This window comes from Nannobrachium achirus (assembly GCF_963921795.1).
Source record: "Nannobrachium achirus genome assembly, chromosome: 17".
NCBI lineage: Eukaryota > Metazoa > Chordata > Actinopteri > Myctophiformes > Myctophidae > Nannobrachium > Nannobrachium achirus.
The window spans coordinates 34213636-34232459 of NC_137824.1; the positions used below are offsets into that span (position 1 = coordinate 34213636).

The 18824-nt window shown below is 44.5% G+C and overlaps 1 protein-coding gene across 1 annotated transcript in view; it reads left to right on the top strand.

Annotated features, from left to right (window-relative positions):
- The window catches only part of tenm1 (teneurin transmembrane protein 1), a gene marked incomplete at both ends in the record, with an annotated part of 491087 nt that overhangs the window by 455361 nt on the left and 16902 nt on the right, over nt 1-18824 (top strand). Inside the window, 4 exons of the mRNA XM_080745426.1 lie at nt 5214-5425; nt 7137-7438; nt 14776-15103; nt 16503-16881. Of these exons, the coding sequence (XP_080601552.1) occupies nt 5214-5425; nt 7137-7438; nt 14776-15103; nt 16503-16881 (1221 nt within the window). The remainder of the gene's footprint in view (nt 1-5213; nt 5426-7136; nt 7439-14775; nt 15104-16502; nt 16882-18824) is intronic.

Sequence of the window (18824 nt, forward strand, 5' to 3'; positions counted from 1 at the left end):
GTTTGTGCCTTTGTTGAATACGGCAGAGCCATTTTCCCTGCACTTCCCACAAGGCCTTGCACAGTCGGTTGCTGCTTTGTGATTGGCTCCCGATAGTCAGGTGCCGCTATAATCTCCCAGATGCGTGTGCGTGTGTGTGTGCGTGTGTGTGTGTGTGTGTGTGTGTGTGTGTGTGTGTGTGTGTGTGTGTGTGTGTGTGTGTGTGTGTGCGCGCACGATCATGCATGCTTGCATTCAGTCGTGCGTCATTATTATCTGTGGGTGTGTACTGTATGTGTACGTGTATGAGCGTGTGTGCATTCATGATCAGTGTGAGTCTACTAGTGTGTGTGCGTGTGCGTGTGTGTGCTTGTGTGCGTGCGTGTGTATGTGCACGTGTTTTATCACTTTGCCCTCACTGTGAATGGACTCTCACCCTTTCTTTAACTGATCTCATTTCAGCAGAACAAACAGAGGCTCGGAGGGGAGAGATAGCGGTAATTGTCCCTCGAGAGGAGAGACCAATGTGTGAGGGAGAAAAAGGGAATGGGGGAGAGATGACAGCGGGGTGGGGGGGACACCTGCAAATGTGAGACGTGAGCGGACTGCACCAGAAGGTTCTTTAGACCAGCGGTTCTCAACCTTTTCAGGCCACGACCCCCCAAATAATCACATTTTAACTGGGGACCCCCCACCCTGACGAGCACTAAGAGTTGAGGTATTAAATTACATAGAACGCAGTTCTATTGTGAAAATAGCAGATCTACATGCGAGGCGTTGTGAGCATGTACTGTAGAATGGCTATTTTGCACTATTTCTGCCTCTAATATTTGACAATTTAGCCAATGTTTAATTTGTCATTTTTAGAGGTACTAAAAGGTCCCTAAATTGTCACTTTAGAAATGTTTAGATACCCTACACTTAAACTTTATGATGGTTTGTTTACTGTTGAGTGAGAAAACAATGTTTCACATTGAGTTAATCATCTGCAGGACCCCCAAAATAATTTGGGGACTCCCGACCCACAGGTTGAGAACCACTGCTTTAGACCACTGGTTTACAAGCACTGGGTCGGCACCCATTTGTGGGTCACGGACACGTGTTATTATGGGTCCCTTCATTTTTGTTTCCCTAAAAAATCACATACCAGAATGTTAAAATAACTTGAGAAATATCATCTACAGAAGGTTAAGGCATTTAATAGCAATTTAAGTTATCACCCATATTATATGGATATGCAGTTGTCTAGAACCACTGATCCAACCAATATGCTCATAGATGGGCATGCCCATATACTAGCCTCGTACCCGCCCTCTTCCGGAAACCCATATACAGGGTATGGGCATACTGACATCATGGACCTCCATGTATGGTCATAAAAGGTGCTGTTTAGCGGCACGAACTTTAGTACTGTAAAAATGCACAAAATGTGATTTATTTTATTTGGAATTTTCTTTCTAAATTAAATGTGTGAAATGTGTAGAATAATATTTTTCATTTGAGCTGGTGGATCAGAGACAATGATTCTGAAAATTTGTTGAACTACCAGGTCAACTTTTTCCAAACTGTAAACAACAATTTTATTTGGACAAAATAATATGTCCCACTCCAGCACTCGTTTCAGGTCTCAATTCCAAGCAAATAAGTTAGATTTCGTTCAGTTTCCATCACCACAAAATCTCTCTGCACGGTTCTGTAAATGGTTCTATATCGTCATTGTCGGGTGGAAACTGTATGTCCAAGACCAGTTTGTTTTAAAAACAAACTAAACTAGTGAAAATAGCAGATCTACAAGCACACAACGTGTGCTTGTAGATCGGCTGTTTTCACTACATTTGTGTGACAGGTGCGCGGCAGTGACCATATGGAACAGTAAATGGTTCTATATGGAACTAAGGAGCTGTTAAGGGTTCTATATACACTATACCAGTAAGACTCCCTAATCGGGAGATAAGCGACCGTTGGTCGCTTATCTCCACAAATATCACAACCTCCACCTCTCACAATCCCTTTTATGCCCATATATGGAGATCCCTAACATAATCCCTTTCATGCCCATATATGGAGATCCCTAACAGAATCCCTTTTATGCCCATATATGGAGATCCCTAACAGCATCCCTTTTATGCCCATATATGGAGATCACTAACAGAATCCCTTTTATGCCCATATATGGAGATCCCTAACAGAATCCCTTTTATGCCCATATATGGAGATCCCTAACAGAATCCCTTTTATGCCCATATATGGAGATCCCTAACAGAATCCCTTTTATGCCCAGTTGGTTGCTAGGGTAAAAAAACATGGTTGCTATGGTAAACAGTTGGTTGCTAGGGTAAACAGTTGGTTGCTAGGGTAAAACCATGGTTGCTAAGGTGGTTGCTAACGTACACTAACAGACCAGCAACAACAGACTGTTGCCACAGCAACGTACACAAAGGTTTGTGTACACATGTGGTGTGATGTCATACTGAAGATATATGACATCACACCGTACACAAACAAAGGTGTGACGTGTGACGGACGGACGGACGGACGGACGGACGGCCGGTGGAGGTTTTCATAGTAAACTGCTCCCTGACGGTCGCAATGAAACTGCAAAGGGTTCTGCTTCTGTATTTACATTATATCTTTACATTGCTCCACACAGAACCTTACCAGGATTTAACTGGCCCTGGAAAAGAGTCAACAACCATTTAAAAATCTTTATGAAGAACTCACACAGTTCTTTTTTTATGGACACAAATGGCTCCAAATGTGTCTTTGATTAGGGGCTACATAGAACATTAGGAGCCACATCGAAACCATTTTCATTTCCTCGTGGATCCCATTCCGTGCGAGAGTTTTCGAAGTGTGTGTGAGTGTGCCTGTGGCTTTTCCTATTAGCCCTGGGTTCAGAATCAACATTTCATCAGGAAAATAAAAAGGGAATATGCATACGCTGATGCGGCTCTTTCCGACTCTCCGGAGCGCAACACTCACTCATGTTAATAGCGATCGGAGTCATCTCAAATAGCAATATAATGGTGTTTCATTAGCGCCTGGATCTCCTAATGGAGGCAGAGGTGTACTGGGTGGCAGCGGAGGTGATGAATGGTGTTGTTAAAGTTGATGTGCTGACATTAACCGCCAAAGACCTGGAACGCGCTCGAGTCGCGTTAGATTTTAACCACCTTAACCATTATTTTATGCTTTAACTATTGAAAAATAGCAGATATACAAGCTCACAGCGCGGCACCGAGTGCCGCGCTGCGAGCTCGTAGATCTGCTATTTTTGAAAAATCGTGATTTGTTTTTGCAAGTCTTTGAATATATCTATTTAAAAGCGAACATTTGTAACTCAAATATTTGCTTCTGGGTGGTCCCTGGAACAACATATTTTGAGATGGGGGTCCGCGGCCTAATACATGTAACATTTGGGGGTCGTTGACATGAAAAGGTTTGAGAATAGCTGATTTAGAGAAAGGATTTAGAAGTCGGGTCAAAGATCGGGTCAAAGGTATTCAAAGACATTTTCACGATTTTTTTCAAAAATAGCAGATCTATAACCTCGCAGCGCGGCACTCGGTGCCGCGCTGTTAGCTTGTGGATCTGCTATTTTAAAATAGTTAAAGCATAAAATAATGGTTATGTGGTTAAAATCTAGTGCGACTCGGGCGCGTTCCAGGTGTTTGAGGGTTAAGGAGCACGTTGGCCCCATCATGGCTATTGTCTTTAGATTTCATTATGTCTCCATATTAAAGGTCAACGCGGGGAAATGCCATCGAGGTGCTGCGCGGGCCAGTTGAGATCGAATGGATCCCCACAGTGTGTGTCCATGTTAATGATGTTGAATTAGGCCTTGATTTGATTTAATTAGGTGTGTATATCGCCGGCGTAATGGCCAACCAGGGGGACGAAAGTGTGTGTGTGTGTGTGTGTGTCTAGCGGAGATGTAATGGCCAACTGGGAAGAGTGTGTGTGTGTGTGTGTGTGTCTAGCGGAGATGTAATGGCCAACTGGGAAGAGTGTGTGTGTGTGTGTGTGTGTGTGTGTGTGTGTGTGTGTGTGTGTGTGTGTGTGTGTGTGTGTGTGTGTGTGTGTGTGTGTGTGTGTGTGTGTGTGTGTGTGTGTGTGTGTGTGTGTGTGTGTGTGTGTGTGTGTGCGTGCGTGCGTGCGTGCGTGTGTGTGTGCATGTTTCCATCCATGCTTGTGTTCAAGTTCATGGACACGGCTCGTGTATGAATCTCCTAGTATGGACAATAAATAATATCTGGCATACATTATGCCAGATTCAATGAAAAAATAGCAGATCGACGAGTGAGATCTGTTACTTTTGATACTTTTGTGACACTGTACTATGACCAAATAGGGTATTAAAGGGATATTTCACTTTCAAAAAAACTTTTGGTCATCTTATCGTCTAATGAGGTTTTTGTGAGCTCCCTGGACAGATTTTAAGTTGCTTGATTCAGTATTTAGATATTTTGGTATTCATTTTATCAGATACGCCCACTTCTTATACAAACCCATTGTAAATTCAAACTCCATTTTAACCATGATAGATTCATTGAAAACACCCTTCTTTTTTTCGGGTGACTCATACTACCCCCCAAATATGTGAGCTGGCCGTGTTTTTTTAAATAACTTTTTGAGCGGTGGTCACAACGCTCCTATACGTGGCCGTGTGTGTGGGTCTGTCTGTCTGTCTGTGTGTCTCCGTGTCTGTCTGTCTGTAGCCTGCAGTAACCTTTTCTGACCACACATGTTAAGGGAGGGGCGCTGTTGCACACACACACACACACACACACACACACACACACACACACACACACACACACACACACACACCACCGCTCAGTTCACACGAGTGTGATTTTTTCATTTATTTTACTATTTTTGGGAATAAAATTAAAATAAAAAATACATTATTAGAAATAAATTTAAAAAGTTACAAAGCTCCAGCTCACGTATTAGGAGGGTATGAGTCACCAGACAAAAGAACAGTGTTTTCAATGAATCAATCATGGTTAAAATAAAGTTTGAAGTTACGATGGGTTTGTATATGAAGGGGGTGTGTCTGATAAAATGAATATTTAATCTAAATACTGAATCAAACAACTTAAAATCTGTCCAGGGTGCTCACAAAAACGTTTTTTTTTACGTGAAATATCCCTTTAATTTACGAATAAACTCAATTTAGAAACGTATTAGAAGTTTGTATGGTTAAACCCCCGTTGGTCTTATCCGTGCAGGTCCTCTGACCAGTCGTCAGATCTTCCGCTTCAGCGAGGAGGGCCTGGTCAACGCCCGCTTCGACTACAGCTACAACAACTTCCGGGTCACCAGCATGCAGGCCGTCATCAACGAGACGCCCCTGCCCATCGACCTGTACCGCTACGTGGACGTGTCGGGACGCGTGGAGCAGTTCGGGAAGTTCAGCGTCATCTTCTACGACCTCAACCAGGTAAGGCGTAACCAGGGGCATAGTTCCGCTGATTTAAAATGACTCCAATACGGAACTAAAACTTCCTATGATTGGCCGCTAGTTGCGCTGTTTCCCCCCCCCCCCGGACCATCGCAAAAAGAATTGTTCTCCATTGGACCCCATTCATTTTCCCCTTTCGTTTTCTAACCTTAATTAACATTTTCATAAATACTTTATGGTTCCTAGTTTATGGTTGCTAGTTAAAAATTGCCTTTCAATCATGATGATATGCGTTTTTTGAAAATAAGGTCCCATTTATGTTAAAATTGATGATAAAGTTGCGGGGGGCGTGGCCAACTAAACTGATACGAGCCGGCTGTGTTCTTCTTCGTGTGCTGTATTTCGGGAGGCTCCGACCACATTCTCCCATGTATCTCTGCGGTTGCATGTGACCGTTGGCAGCCAATAGCCTCCTCTGGTCGCATTTCAATGTATGAAGACAACACCATGCCAAGGACCCAAAATACTTCAGTTGCGCTGCATAGAAACCAATGGCTTCGCACTGTCCATATATTTTACGGTCTATGGGCATAACACTGGGGTTGGGATCCGTTAGGATTTTTTACGGTTTCCCCAACAGAGCCTGTCTGAGCAGATGAGGGGTGGTGCGGGGTGTTTGCAGTAGCAGCAGCTCCAGTAAAGATAGTCTCGAATCTTGAACACACATAAACAATAATGGCGGCGGGATCACTTTTCTCGTCTTTTTCTATGCCTGGATTAGAGTTCTCAAATTCTGCCCGAACCCGACCATACCCAAACCCAACCTGACATTTAGGGTAGGGTAGGGCCTAAAATGTATGCTAATTAGTTGGGCCGGGTAACTCCTCGGGCTCAATGAAAAAAGAAAAAAAAAAGTTTTATCATTGTATTACTTTTACTCTGTGATAGAGTTCTCAAATTCTTTCCAAACCCGACTATACCCAACCCGACCCGACGTTTTCGGGCCGAGTAGGGCCTAAAATGTATGCTAACTAATCGGGCCGGGTAGGGTCTCAGGCCGGCCCAGTTATGGCCCAGTTGGGGCCGGGCCTTAATTTTCAGCCCCGTTGAGAACTGTAGCCTGGATCTAGTTTCTCCATTTCTGGTGCAACCGAGGGACAAACTTTTGCCTCGTCACGGCAGCGCACGATCGACTGTCGATGAGCGATATGCCTGTCTTTTACAAAAGATTGTGGCTGGAAATAACGGATGGATATCTTTCAATAAAATCGCAAAGGTAAGCTACTGTACTTTGATGGCCATGAGCAGACTATAAACAACCTAAATGGCGAGCACCAAGAGCCGTGCTGCAAGCTTGTAGATCTGCTATTTTTGAAAAATCTTGAACATTTGTGCAAGTCTTTATAATAATATTTTTGACAGTGGTGCTCAAACTTTTTCAGGTGAAGGACCCCCAAAATGACATGTATTTGGCCCACGGACCACCATCTCAAAATATTTAGTTCCAGGGACCCCCCAGAAGCCAAATTTGAGTCACAAATGTTCGCTTAAAAAATACATATATTCTTCTTTTCAAAAATAGCAGATCTAAAAGCTCGAGTGCCGCGCTGTGAGCTTGTATATCTGCTATTTTTCAATAGCTTAAAGTATAGAATAATTAAGGCCACCTCCTCCACCTTGGGCCCTATTAACTCAGTCCCACTCCCCCCCCCCCCCCCCCCCCCCCCTTGTGACGCCCCTGCTTGCTCAGGTGATCACCACCCACCTGATGAAGCACACCAAGGTGTTCAACGCCTACGGCCAGGTGGTGGAGGTGCAGTACGAGATCCTCAAGTCCATCGCCTACTGGATGACGGTGCAGTACGACGCGGCAGGGCGCACCACCACCTGCGACATCCGCGTGGGCGTGGACAGCAACGTGACGCGCTACACCTACGAGTACGACGCCGACAGCCAGCTGCAGAGCGCCTCGGTCAACGAGCGGCCCCAGTGGCGCTACAGCTACGACCTCAACGGGAACATCAACCTGCTCAGCCACGGGACCAGCGCCAGGTACGCTGCTGCGTTGCAGTGGTTCTCAACATGTGGGTCGGGACCCCCAGGGGGGTCCCCAAATTATTTGGGGCGATCCCCAGATGATTAACTTAATGTGGAACATTGTTTTCTCACTCAACAGTAAACCAACCAAGATACAGTTTAAAGGAGTAGTTCACCCCCAAAATGACTTTTTTTTCCTATTGATTACTCATGCCATGGAGACTTGAGTTCAGTAATATTTTTTGGTAATTTTCGCATTCCTAAAACAAAAATGTGATTATAGTATATTTACCCCCTTTGATTCCGGATGGGGACCCGAATGCATTTGGGTCCCCATCCGGAATCAATGGGGGTACATTTATTGTAATGAAATTGTTGTCTTAGGAATGCGACTAAAACAACGGAATATTATTGAACTCAAGTCTCCATGGCGTGAGTAATCAATAGGAAAAAAGTCATTTTGGGGATGAACTACTCCTTTAAGTGTATAGAATACTAGAGGCTATCTGCACATTTCTAAAGTGACAATTTAAGGACTTTTTAATACCTCTAAAATGACAAATTAAACATTGGCCAAATATTAGAGACAGAAATTGTGAAAATAGCAGATCTACAGTACATGCTCACAACGTTTGCGAGGCGTTGTGAGCATGTAGATCTGCTATTTTTACAATTGAACCGTGTTGAGGCATTACATTTACTCTTAGTGCTTGTCAGGGTGGGGGCTCCCCAGTTAAAATATGATTATCTTTGGGGTCGCAGCCTGAAAAGGTTGAGAACCATTGGTGTATTGGTCCGGTCGTGCGTGTACACGCCGTCCCATATCTTTTCTGAGCAGGGTCACGCCTCTCATGTGCACGGACATGCATTGATGTAAAACAACCCCCAAGTTCACACCTCGACAACATTTACAAACGCTATAGTGACACAACAGGGTGTTTTAACAAAGGAACAAGCCTGTATGCATATATTATTGCAGCATTGATACTTTTAATTAAGTAAAATATTCGAGTACTACTTTTTTTTGTCACAGTACGGGCACATGCACCCGACGTTCATAATCGGGCCCGACAGGAATTTTGCTCGAATCCAAGACTTGCTGCGGGCAGTACAGTTACAGTATGTACCATCAGATCCAAAACTCTGACCATTTTAACATTACAAAGGTTTGCTCAATCACTGAGCCTGCTCTAGAACAAACACAGTTAAAAGTAAAGAGTGAGCGGTGCCCGTGTTCCCGTGCCTAACTACTGCAGCTGCTGCTTTGAAGATTTCTTTTCTTCCATCTTCTGTTTAAATATTTAACTTTGCCTGCCAATTCAGCATGAATTGCAAGACTCCGGTTTATTGAACTGAATCACGGCATTGTTGAGTTGGGAAGTGTCTTTTGGCAAAAACAGGGAATAATTGTTACGACTGCACAGAGTCAACATTTTTAATAGAACTTGCTTAGTGCACTTTCTGAGCTTGACCAGGTTAGATGGATTAGGGATGCGACGATACGTGATATTATCGTTTATCGTGATAAAAAAACACTCAAGATAATCTTATCGTGGAGATTTATCGTGATATCGTCCTCCGTCATGCACTGGGATCAATTCACCTTTTATTGGCTGAGCTGAATATCCGGTACCACTTAAACCCTCTATAATTGGTAAAATGTACTTATAATACATGTACTTGATACTGTCTTTTTTTCACTCTCTATCAAATGTCTTTGCCAAAAAATAGCCGATCTACAGCGTTGTGAGCTTGTAGATCGGCTGTTTTTTGGCAAATGTTCCACCCAGGATAATGGATTTTGATTAATATCGTAAATCACGATTTCTTTGGTCACAATAATCGTGATATGAAATTTTCTAGGTTGGATCAGCCTGTGGTACCATAACATAACCTCATGAGGAACTCTGGGCCTCCCAGAGGACCCATTAATCCAAAGAAGGAACTCTGAGACTGGCAGTCCACACCAATTATGATAACTATGGACCTTTTTCCAGAGCACTGCCGTTTAGCTGCGGTGTCGGCGTACAGCCGCACACACACACATGTGCCGCTTGACACCGCACTTAAGGTCACCGCTCTGAGAAATTGGTCTATACACAAGCAAAGAGCGATAACTGCCGATCGAAACTGCCGATCTACAAGCACACAACGCCTCCGTGTCCTTGTAGATCTGCTTTTTTCACTTACCTTGTGAAAGAACGTACAAATTTGAAACTTGGAGATACAGGGTTTCTGCCCGACAGTGACGATGCTTAGTGTGGACGGACCTTAACAGGTCGCTTTGACTTATTGCACCTAAACGAAGCATACAAATGATTCAAACTATACGAACTACTTCAAAACAGAGAACAGATGTCCACTATCACAACACCAGAGGATGCTCCACAAATCACGTTCAGTCAAGATTTGGCTCAAACTAAGGTGTTAAATTCGCTCTCCTGCTATGCAACAAAAATGTGGTAATGCCCCAACAGTCACAAAGAAGTGTGAATCCTGACACTCCTTCAAAACCGCGCTACAAGAGCACTTAAACACTTACAAGTGGCTGCAATTCAGAACCCCTGTAAAAACTCTAAAACCTTAAACAGTTTTTTGATGCTATAATAATAATGTATAATAATTAACTCATCCAGCTGGGGACCCTTTACTTACTTTGAGAACCACTGGCCTAGATTGACAGCTTAATGGGACTTTGGTGATCGAGCCAGGCGACGAGCCGAGCCACAGGAAAAACATGGCAGCCATGTCTGCTGTTGCTGCAGCAACACGAGAAGCAGCTTTTTTTTTCTCCCACAGCCTGGTTCATTATTAATCCTTCACACACCTCGCATTAAAAGCCTTATTGATATTCATAACACCTGGGCTGGCTGTCAACTAATTGTTCCTCACTCTGTGATATCGCATGTGCTGCGCCGCACAAGCCGCACACACACGCGCACGCACCCACACACACACACACACACACACACACACACACACACACACACACACACACACACACACACACACACACAGACAGACAGAGCTAACCGCTCCTACGTCTGGCTTTGTGTGTAGGTCCCTACAGTATGTATGAGTGTCCGTATGACTATGAGCCAATGTACAGGCTCACAAAGCGGCGCAAAATATATTGAAATATTGCCCGACAGCAAAGATATACTATGTGTATACTATGTATTGATTGTGTACAGGCCCACGTGTCCTGAACTGTACTGTATTGTTACTGTAGATGTATTTTCTGGCAGAGCAACGCGTTCATTTGGTCTTCATGTCAGGGTGCAGTACAGTCTATTTTTGGCACGCAGTCATTTTTTCGGCACAACACTGGCAATGCATCATTGGTTGAGAGGACGCGGGGAAGTTTTCACTTCTCTTGGTGTGGTGTGCTTTGTGCAGTGATGCAATCCTTCTTCATTTCATGTGGCTTTCCTTCTGGAGGTTAAGCTATGGAAATAGTTGTGTGTGTCGTGTCTGCTGGTTTGTGTAGGTTCACTTAAGGTCCTTGTTAACGGTTGTCCTTTATATTTTGGGGCAATTTATTCTACATTCTTCTCCCTATTATATTATGTTATTTTTTTTATTCAGAAATAGTTTACACGTTTGTAGATTGACTATTTTTTTACTAAGTAACTATTTGTCGTATATGCCGTATATAGAGCTTAAGTGGTTTACCAATTAACAAAACCAACATTTGTCTATATCAATCATTATTATTGACCCTTTAATTGAGATTTTGCACTAAATATTAGGTAAAGTGTACAGGGGCCCAAGTGAAATAAATAATAACTAGAAGCAGTGCTCTTCCGAGCACAGGTCTCCACCAGACCAGGCGTCCTGGTGGCGCTATAACAGACCAATGTGAAAAGGGTAGCATTTGTTCCTTGACCTAGTGGGAATATGTGTGGCAACTTTCACGGTAATCGCTAACTGCGTTAGATAGATACCTTTATTATCCCAATTCAGTTGATGAATTGAGGCATTTTGGAGAGACAGCCGCTGATACGAACGACCTACGGCCTGGTCGCGACCTAGGCCACGACCTGGAGGTCGTAGGTCCCGGTTCTGGAGGTCGTAGTTCGCGGTACATACTTGTTAGGTCGCGGCCGGTCTAGTTTCGCGACCCCCGGCCGTGGTTGCGCCACCTCGGTCGTCCCCGGGCCGTTGTTGCGCGATCGGGCCGTTGTTCAGCGACCTGGGAAGTCCGCGGTCGTATTTAAAAGGTCTTTTTGCAGAATATTCTAGAGCAGCAGCGCTATTCAACCTTTTGAAGCTTGTGATTGGCTGAACCGGAGGTAGGAAGCGCTCCATTGTAGTCACTTGGACCGCGCGAGGTGCACCAAAACCTATCCTTAACCCTAACCCCAACTCTAACTCTAACCCTAACCTTAACCCTAACCCCAACTCTAACCCTAACCCTAACCCTAACCCTAACCCTAACCCTAACCTGCCGACACTGAGTAGCTAACCTGCCGACGCTGTTGAAAACGAGCGCTCCTTCCCTTAGCAAGCGTAGAGTTTCTAAACTCGCGTCCCTTCCCTTAGCAAGCGTAGAGTTTCGATCGCGGCGCTCCATCCCTTAGCAAGCGTAGAGTTTCTAAACTCGCGTCCCTTCCCTTAGCAAGCGTAGAGTTTCGATCGCGGACTTCCCAGGTCGCTGAATTACGACCGAGATCGCGCAAAACCTCCAGAACCGGGACCTACGACCTCCAAGTCGTGGCCTAAGTCGCGACCAGGCCGTAGGTCGTTTGTATCAGCGGCTCTTGCTGGCATTTTGTTCAAAAACTGAGCAATCCTGCAAACTTTGGAAGCCAATATTAGCCAATTAGGTTGACAATTAATATGAAATATCAGACGGATCGGACTTGATCACATGACTATAGAGATACTGTGTACTGATTTGCATGATTGTTGGAGAAAATCTGATGGAGTAATAGCAAGGATGTGTTTTACATAAGGTGTCCTCCTGGTGGCGCTATAAAAGGCAAATTTGAAAAATGCAGGGCAAAGGTTTATCCTTTGCCTCTAGGGAGTGCGCATACAAAGTTTCCCACTTATCGGTGTTAAAGGTAAAAAAGTAACACAAATTGCCCTGTTATAGTGTCATTAACTCATATGCTGCCATTTAACAATACCTTCGTACTCTTTAACTGCCATTCGTCTCCATAGACTTCCATGTAATTCATAGTGCACGGATCATGCACACCCATGCCTAGATAATGCACCACGTGTGTCCACATTGCTCACAGCTTTCAAACAAAAAAATCCGAATGGAAATCCGTTCAGGCATTCATGAGATAGCAGCCATTATGTTTTACACTGTTGTGAGCTTGGAGGTCTGCTACCTGAGTTGTATGGGGGTTGTATGGGGGTTAAACAAGCAATTTCGCGATCGCTATCATGCCTACTAACGTTTTTGGGGTCCAAAAAAATTAAAAAAAAAAAAAAAAAAAAAAAAAAAAAAAATTTTATTCACGGGATTCACGGGCGTGGCAGGGTGGGACAACGGGATTTTTAAGGGATTCACGTTTTTGGCAGTTAATGAGTTAAGGAAAGGATTCATTAAGGAAAGGATTCTAAATAAGCCTTTTGGCTTCTTCCTCTCCTTGCGCAGTATTTTGTATACTCAATATGTATTGTTCTATTTTTTTATAATGTGCTAATAAACTAAACTAAACTAAAACTAAACTAAATAGTGTCACCATGAGGCTGATTTGAGAAATTTGAAGTGGCATTTCTTCCTCTGCCTAGTGGGAACCTATCAGGATGGAATATGGAAAATCGGACAGATCCATGTTGATCACATGACTGTAGAGATACTGTCTACCGATTTGTAGGATTTGTGGACAAAATCTCTAAGAGTAGTGTACAGAAAAGTGTTTCGGCCATTTGAAAAACATGTGGGGCAGAGGTTCTGAATTGGCATTGGTGTGTGCAAAGTTTCACCGTGACCAAGCCAACGGCGCCGGAGATTAACTGGTAACAAACTGGAAGGACGCACACACGCACGCACGCACGCACGCACGCACGGACGGACGGACGGCGGACACACGGACGGATGGACGGATAGGGGCGAAAACATACTCTCCCCCATGCCTTCGGCTGGTGGAGACAATAATACAGAAATGCTGTATGACAGTGTATTAATGTACCACAACTGCTGTGTTTTAAGTTGTTTGGACTTTGGAGTGCTTAATTGATTGCAATTTGTATTTAAATTGGACTATTTGCCTCAAAGAGGGGTGACATAGCCCTGATTAGAACATATTCACAAAGTATTAAGTGATTTCAGATGCCACCATGTTAGTGGCTACATTTATAAAGTCACCAAATTGCCATAGCATTAGTGTTGAACCTTAAGAGGTGGTCTGTCTGCTCACCAGCTCATTATTCCATATCGACCTTGAACAGCGGCAACAGTTTTTTACTAACTCACCCCTTTTTTGCCGTCCTGCCCACCCAATGCAAACTAGAATGTTGTTGACCATGAAACTGACAAACTGCGGTACTGGTGAAAAGAATATTCAGTTTGTTACCTAACAAATTGTCAAACGGACGCCGCTGGCACTAAAATAGACCTTGATAAGTTATCCAGTGCATTTGAAAGAAAAACTGAATGTAAAAAAAAAAGTATTAACATGTACAAATACAGTAGGTGCAGCAACTTATTCAATGTAAGACTAAATAAGAAAACATAAATCTTTATTTCCCCAATGGGGGGGAATTGTTTGGGCAAGATTACCACAATCTAGAAATACTAATTGTATAAAAGTAAAAAGAAATCAAACCATCGGTTCGAATTGGAGCGGCGAATTTGAGCAGCTATACCCTGTGTGTGTGTGTGTGCGTGTGTCTAGGCAGCGCAACAGTGGCCTTCTCAAACTGTTCCTGTTTTTATAGTTTAAAAATCTGGCCACGCACGTTTCTTGTACTAAAGAAACATAGCACGCCACTTCATGTCAAAGTTCATCCTAATAGGGACAGACAAAGCGAAACATTGGGAGATGGCTTCACCGCTCCAAAATGCTGCGTTCAACTGAGTTAGAATCACGCAACCCGAAAAAACACCCGATCTTTGCTCGGAGCCCTCTACAGTTGAATGTTACAGCCGCCACTGTAAAGTACCAACAGGTCGACAGGATGTCCTTGCTTACTGTTGTGGTCCCCCCCCTGCAGTGGGGTCAGTTTAGCAAAAGCTAAGGTATGGCAACATGACTCGTGTCTTGCCTTAGCAACATGCATGATGAATTTATTTTAAGATTTACATTAAATTTTTTTCCACTGTAGCCAAAGGTATGGCAGCTGCCATACCTTGCCATAACCAATTGACGCCTCTCCCCCCTCCCCCCCAGGCTGACCCCGCTGCGGTACGACCAGCGCGACCGCATCACGCGGCTGGGCGAGCTGCAGTACAGCCTGGACGAGGACGGCTTCCTGCGGCAGCGCGGCAACGACCTCTTCGACTACAACTCCAACGGGCTGCTGGCGCGCGTCTACAACCGGCTGACGGAGCGCGGCGTCTGGCACCGCTACGACGGGCTGGGCCGCCGCGTGGCCACGCGCACCAGCCTGGGCGCCATGCTGCAGTTCTTCTACGCCGACCTGTCGCACCCCACGCGCGTCTCCCACCTCTACAACCACACCAGCAACCTCATCACCTCGCTCTACTACGACCTGCAGGTAGATACCGTGTGTCAAGGGTCTTTAACAGGGGGTCCCCAGAGTTACTACAGGGGGTCCTCCAAATCTTTGAGTGATAGAAAGTTTTTTCTTCTTTGTCATATTAACCACTTGAACCCTAGTGTCCATATTCTGGGAACTTTAGCCAAAAATAGACGATCTACAAGCTTGTAAATCGGCAATTTTTGGCAAAGAGGTTTGGTGTAGAGGGGAAAAAAGAGCAGACTGAAAGGTCAAGTTTATTAAGTATTGACAGTTCAAGTGGTTAAATATCTGAAAACACAAATTGACATGAATCCAAAATACACTCATGACTGTGTTGTCAAACAACTAAACTATATGGAATCTCTGACTGGCAATTTCAATTTCATTTCAAAGGGCTTTATTGGCATGAGAAAATACATTGCCAAAGCATCATTGGTCACGTTTTCAAACTCTCCTTGGGTGGTTTTGATCTGTGGGAAGTATTATGTCTCTGCTGTCTGTTTTATAATTTGGGTTAAGCCTGTGAGTTTTCTGTCTGGTGGCTCAGCTTGTGTTTGTGTGCAGAGTTCCTGGACCAGTTGGCTGAGGGGGCATCTCTCTAGATTTTCCCTGTGTGTGAGAGCCTTGTTATGGAGTGTATCTGGGTCACTTTCATTTAGGTGGTTATAAAAATGTAAATGCTCTCTTTTTTATTTTGATTATGAGCCCTGACCTTTATTCTTAGATAGCATCAAAGCCAAGTGGTTGGTCATCACTAAAGTGCACAATAGTGCGTTCCCTATAGCAGGGGTTCCCAAACTTTGTTGTCTCAGGGCACCCCATAAATATTTTTTTAATCCGAGGCACCCCTACCTTATAATTTTCACTCCCAGCACCTTATATTTATAGCATATCGTCGTTGTCGGGTGGAAACCTTATATGTCCAAAACCGTTCATTCTGTTACTGTATTTATCATCTATAAAATTTACTAAACTAGTGAAAACAGCAGATCTACAAGCACACAACGCCTCGCATCGCGAGGCGTTGTGTGCTTGTAGATCGGCTGTTTTTCACTAGTTTTGTGCGACAGTCTTGTATGATGAAGCAGGGCAAAAGACGTACACATTTGAAACTTGGAGATACGAGGTTTCTACCCAACAGTGACAATATTTTAGTGATTATGTTACGAGGAAAACGTTGAGATAATAGCCATTTTGGTTAGAACTGACTGGAAATAACTTTGTAATTCAAGTTTAAAATGATACTAAATATTTTTTCAAGTGTCCAAATAAATTCCATCTTTGGGCACCCCTGGACTGCCGTCGCGGCACCCCAGGGTGCCCCATCACCCCAGGGTGCCCCGTCACCCACTTTGAAAACCCCTGCCCTATAGCAACCACACTAATAACAGTCCCACCCCCCGCTCCCCCGCAGGGCCACCTCATCGCCATGGAGTTGAGCAGCGGCGAGGAGTACTACGTGGCGTGCGACAGCGCCGGCACGCCGCGCGCCGTCTTCTCCAGCAGGGGGCGCCTGGTGAAGGAGGTGCTCTACACGCCGTACGGCGAGGTCTACCAGGACACCAACCCGGACTTCGCGCTGGTCATCGGCTTCCACGGCGGCCTCTACGACCCGCTGACCCGCCTGGTGCACTTGGGCCGGCGCGACTACGACACGCTGGCGGGCCGCTGGACCTCGCCCAACCATGAGCTGTGGGCGGAGCTGAGCCGCGAGCCCAGGCCCTTCAACCTGTACGCCTTCAAGGACAACTGCCCCGTGGGCACCGTGGAGGAGGTGACCACGTTCGCAACGGGTGAGGAGCAACAGTAGATTAGTTAGTAACGGGAAAGACATTGTCATTTAGATCAGGGGTTCTCAACCTGCATGTGCGCTGCCCCGAGTTTTTACACCTCCATATGTCCAAATCTGTTAATTTTCTGGGTTCAAGTTCAAAAATCGCTAAAGTAGCAGATCCACGAGCTTGTGGGTCTGCTACTTTTGATGCTTTTGTTTGCTGTAGTATGATCAAGTAGAGCATTGATTTATGGGGGATAAAAACACAAAAAGTTATTATGGAGATTTCTTCCTGGCATGTGATCGATATAATTTATCGATCACACGCCGCAGCGTTATCGCTCTCACGGCACTGGTCTCTCATGCCTAATTCAAGCGGTGCGAAAATAGTCAATCTACAGTATGGCACAGAATATTTTCAGATGGGGGTCTGCGCTACGGACAAATACATATTAATTTGGGGGTCCTTGATTATTGCTTAAGCAATATATAAAAAAACTGCCCAAATAAGCATTTACACTTTAAAAAGATACATAACCATAACCTGCAACTACAAATGTTTACAAGCATCCTAACAGAAAAAAGCCCAAAGTCACTTATACTGTAGTAAGCGGACATGGCAACACTTGCCATGTGAGCATTGTGAGCTTATACAGTAGATTGATAATCATAGCATCAAATCAAATCAAATCAAATCAAACATTATTTACAAAGCACATTTACAACAATGGAGATCGACCAACGTGCTCCAGCTATAAAGGGCCACTTACATGGTGAAACAAAAATATCAACAAGTACGAACCCGTTGCACTCGAAGACACCCGCGCAGAACAACAAGAGTGCACAGATGAGTGTATAAACCCTTCAGCAGCAAGCTAACCACAGGCCCAGCTCGGCGGGGCTCTCAGACAGTCAGAGAAAATGTGACAGACAGACAAAGCTTTGTGTTAAAAGGACATCTGCGCCTCTTATCTTCCTGTTTATAACTCACAAATCCCCTCCCCCCTAACGCCCTGACCACCTCCCGCCCACACACACACACACACACACACACACTAGGGATGGGACGATAAGCGATATTATCGTTTATCGCGATAAAAAACACTCACGATAATCGTATCGTGGAGATTTAATATATCGTGATATCGTCCTCCGTCATGCACTGGGATCAATTCACCTTTTATTTGCCGAGCTGCATATCCAGTACCACTTAAACCCTCTATAATAGGCCCCTTTCTGGGCCCGCCCCTTCCGCTTCCGCCACGTGACCGGCAGACATGATGGAGTCACTCAGAATGTAAACAAACGGGCCACCCACCCTGCTAACAATGGACGCGCTGAGCCATCTCACGCTCCCCGAGAGGCAACGATATGACGATAAAATCAAATTAATCGGCGTCGATCCATACAAAATTAGTAAGAGCGAGTCTAGTGCGAACAAGGGAGGGGCGGGCGCGCAGAGGCGTTCTGTGTACTTCTATTCCGGTTCGTCCACAGAGTCAGACACAGTGTTGTGTTGACATTTTCTCCGTTAGATAACAATGCTTTCTTTTCACTTTTTTCTACTTTTATCACTTGTCAAAAGACGTTTTATTTGGATGCTTCATCTTTTTACTGTTCATTTTTTTTGTTAGTGTTGTCATCGGTTTTTATTTATAAAGGGAAACAAGATATGTATGCTACAGTCTTCACACCGCAGAGCAGACAGAGAGAGGTAAGATAACGCTATTATTATCATAAAATACAGCAATCTATCTAATAAAACGTTTGTTAAATGTGCTTAGCAGTAGTGTCTTTTAGGGTTTGGGCCGGGGTCTTTGTTTAATATTAACGCTAGCCTCATTAGCATCTTAGCTCCGTCTATAATAGGTTACATCATCAGACTGCTGGTTCTCTAAGTGGGTCCGGGGACCCCCAGGGAGTTCCAGGGGGTCCCCAGCTGAATTATAGTTAGGAACCAAA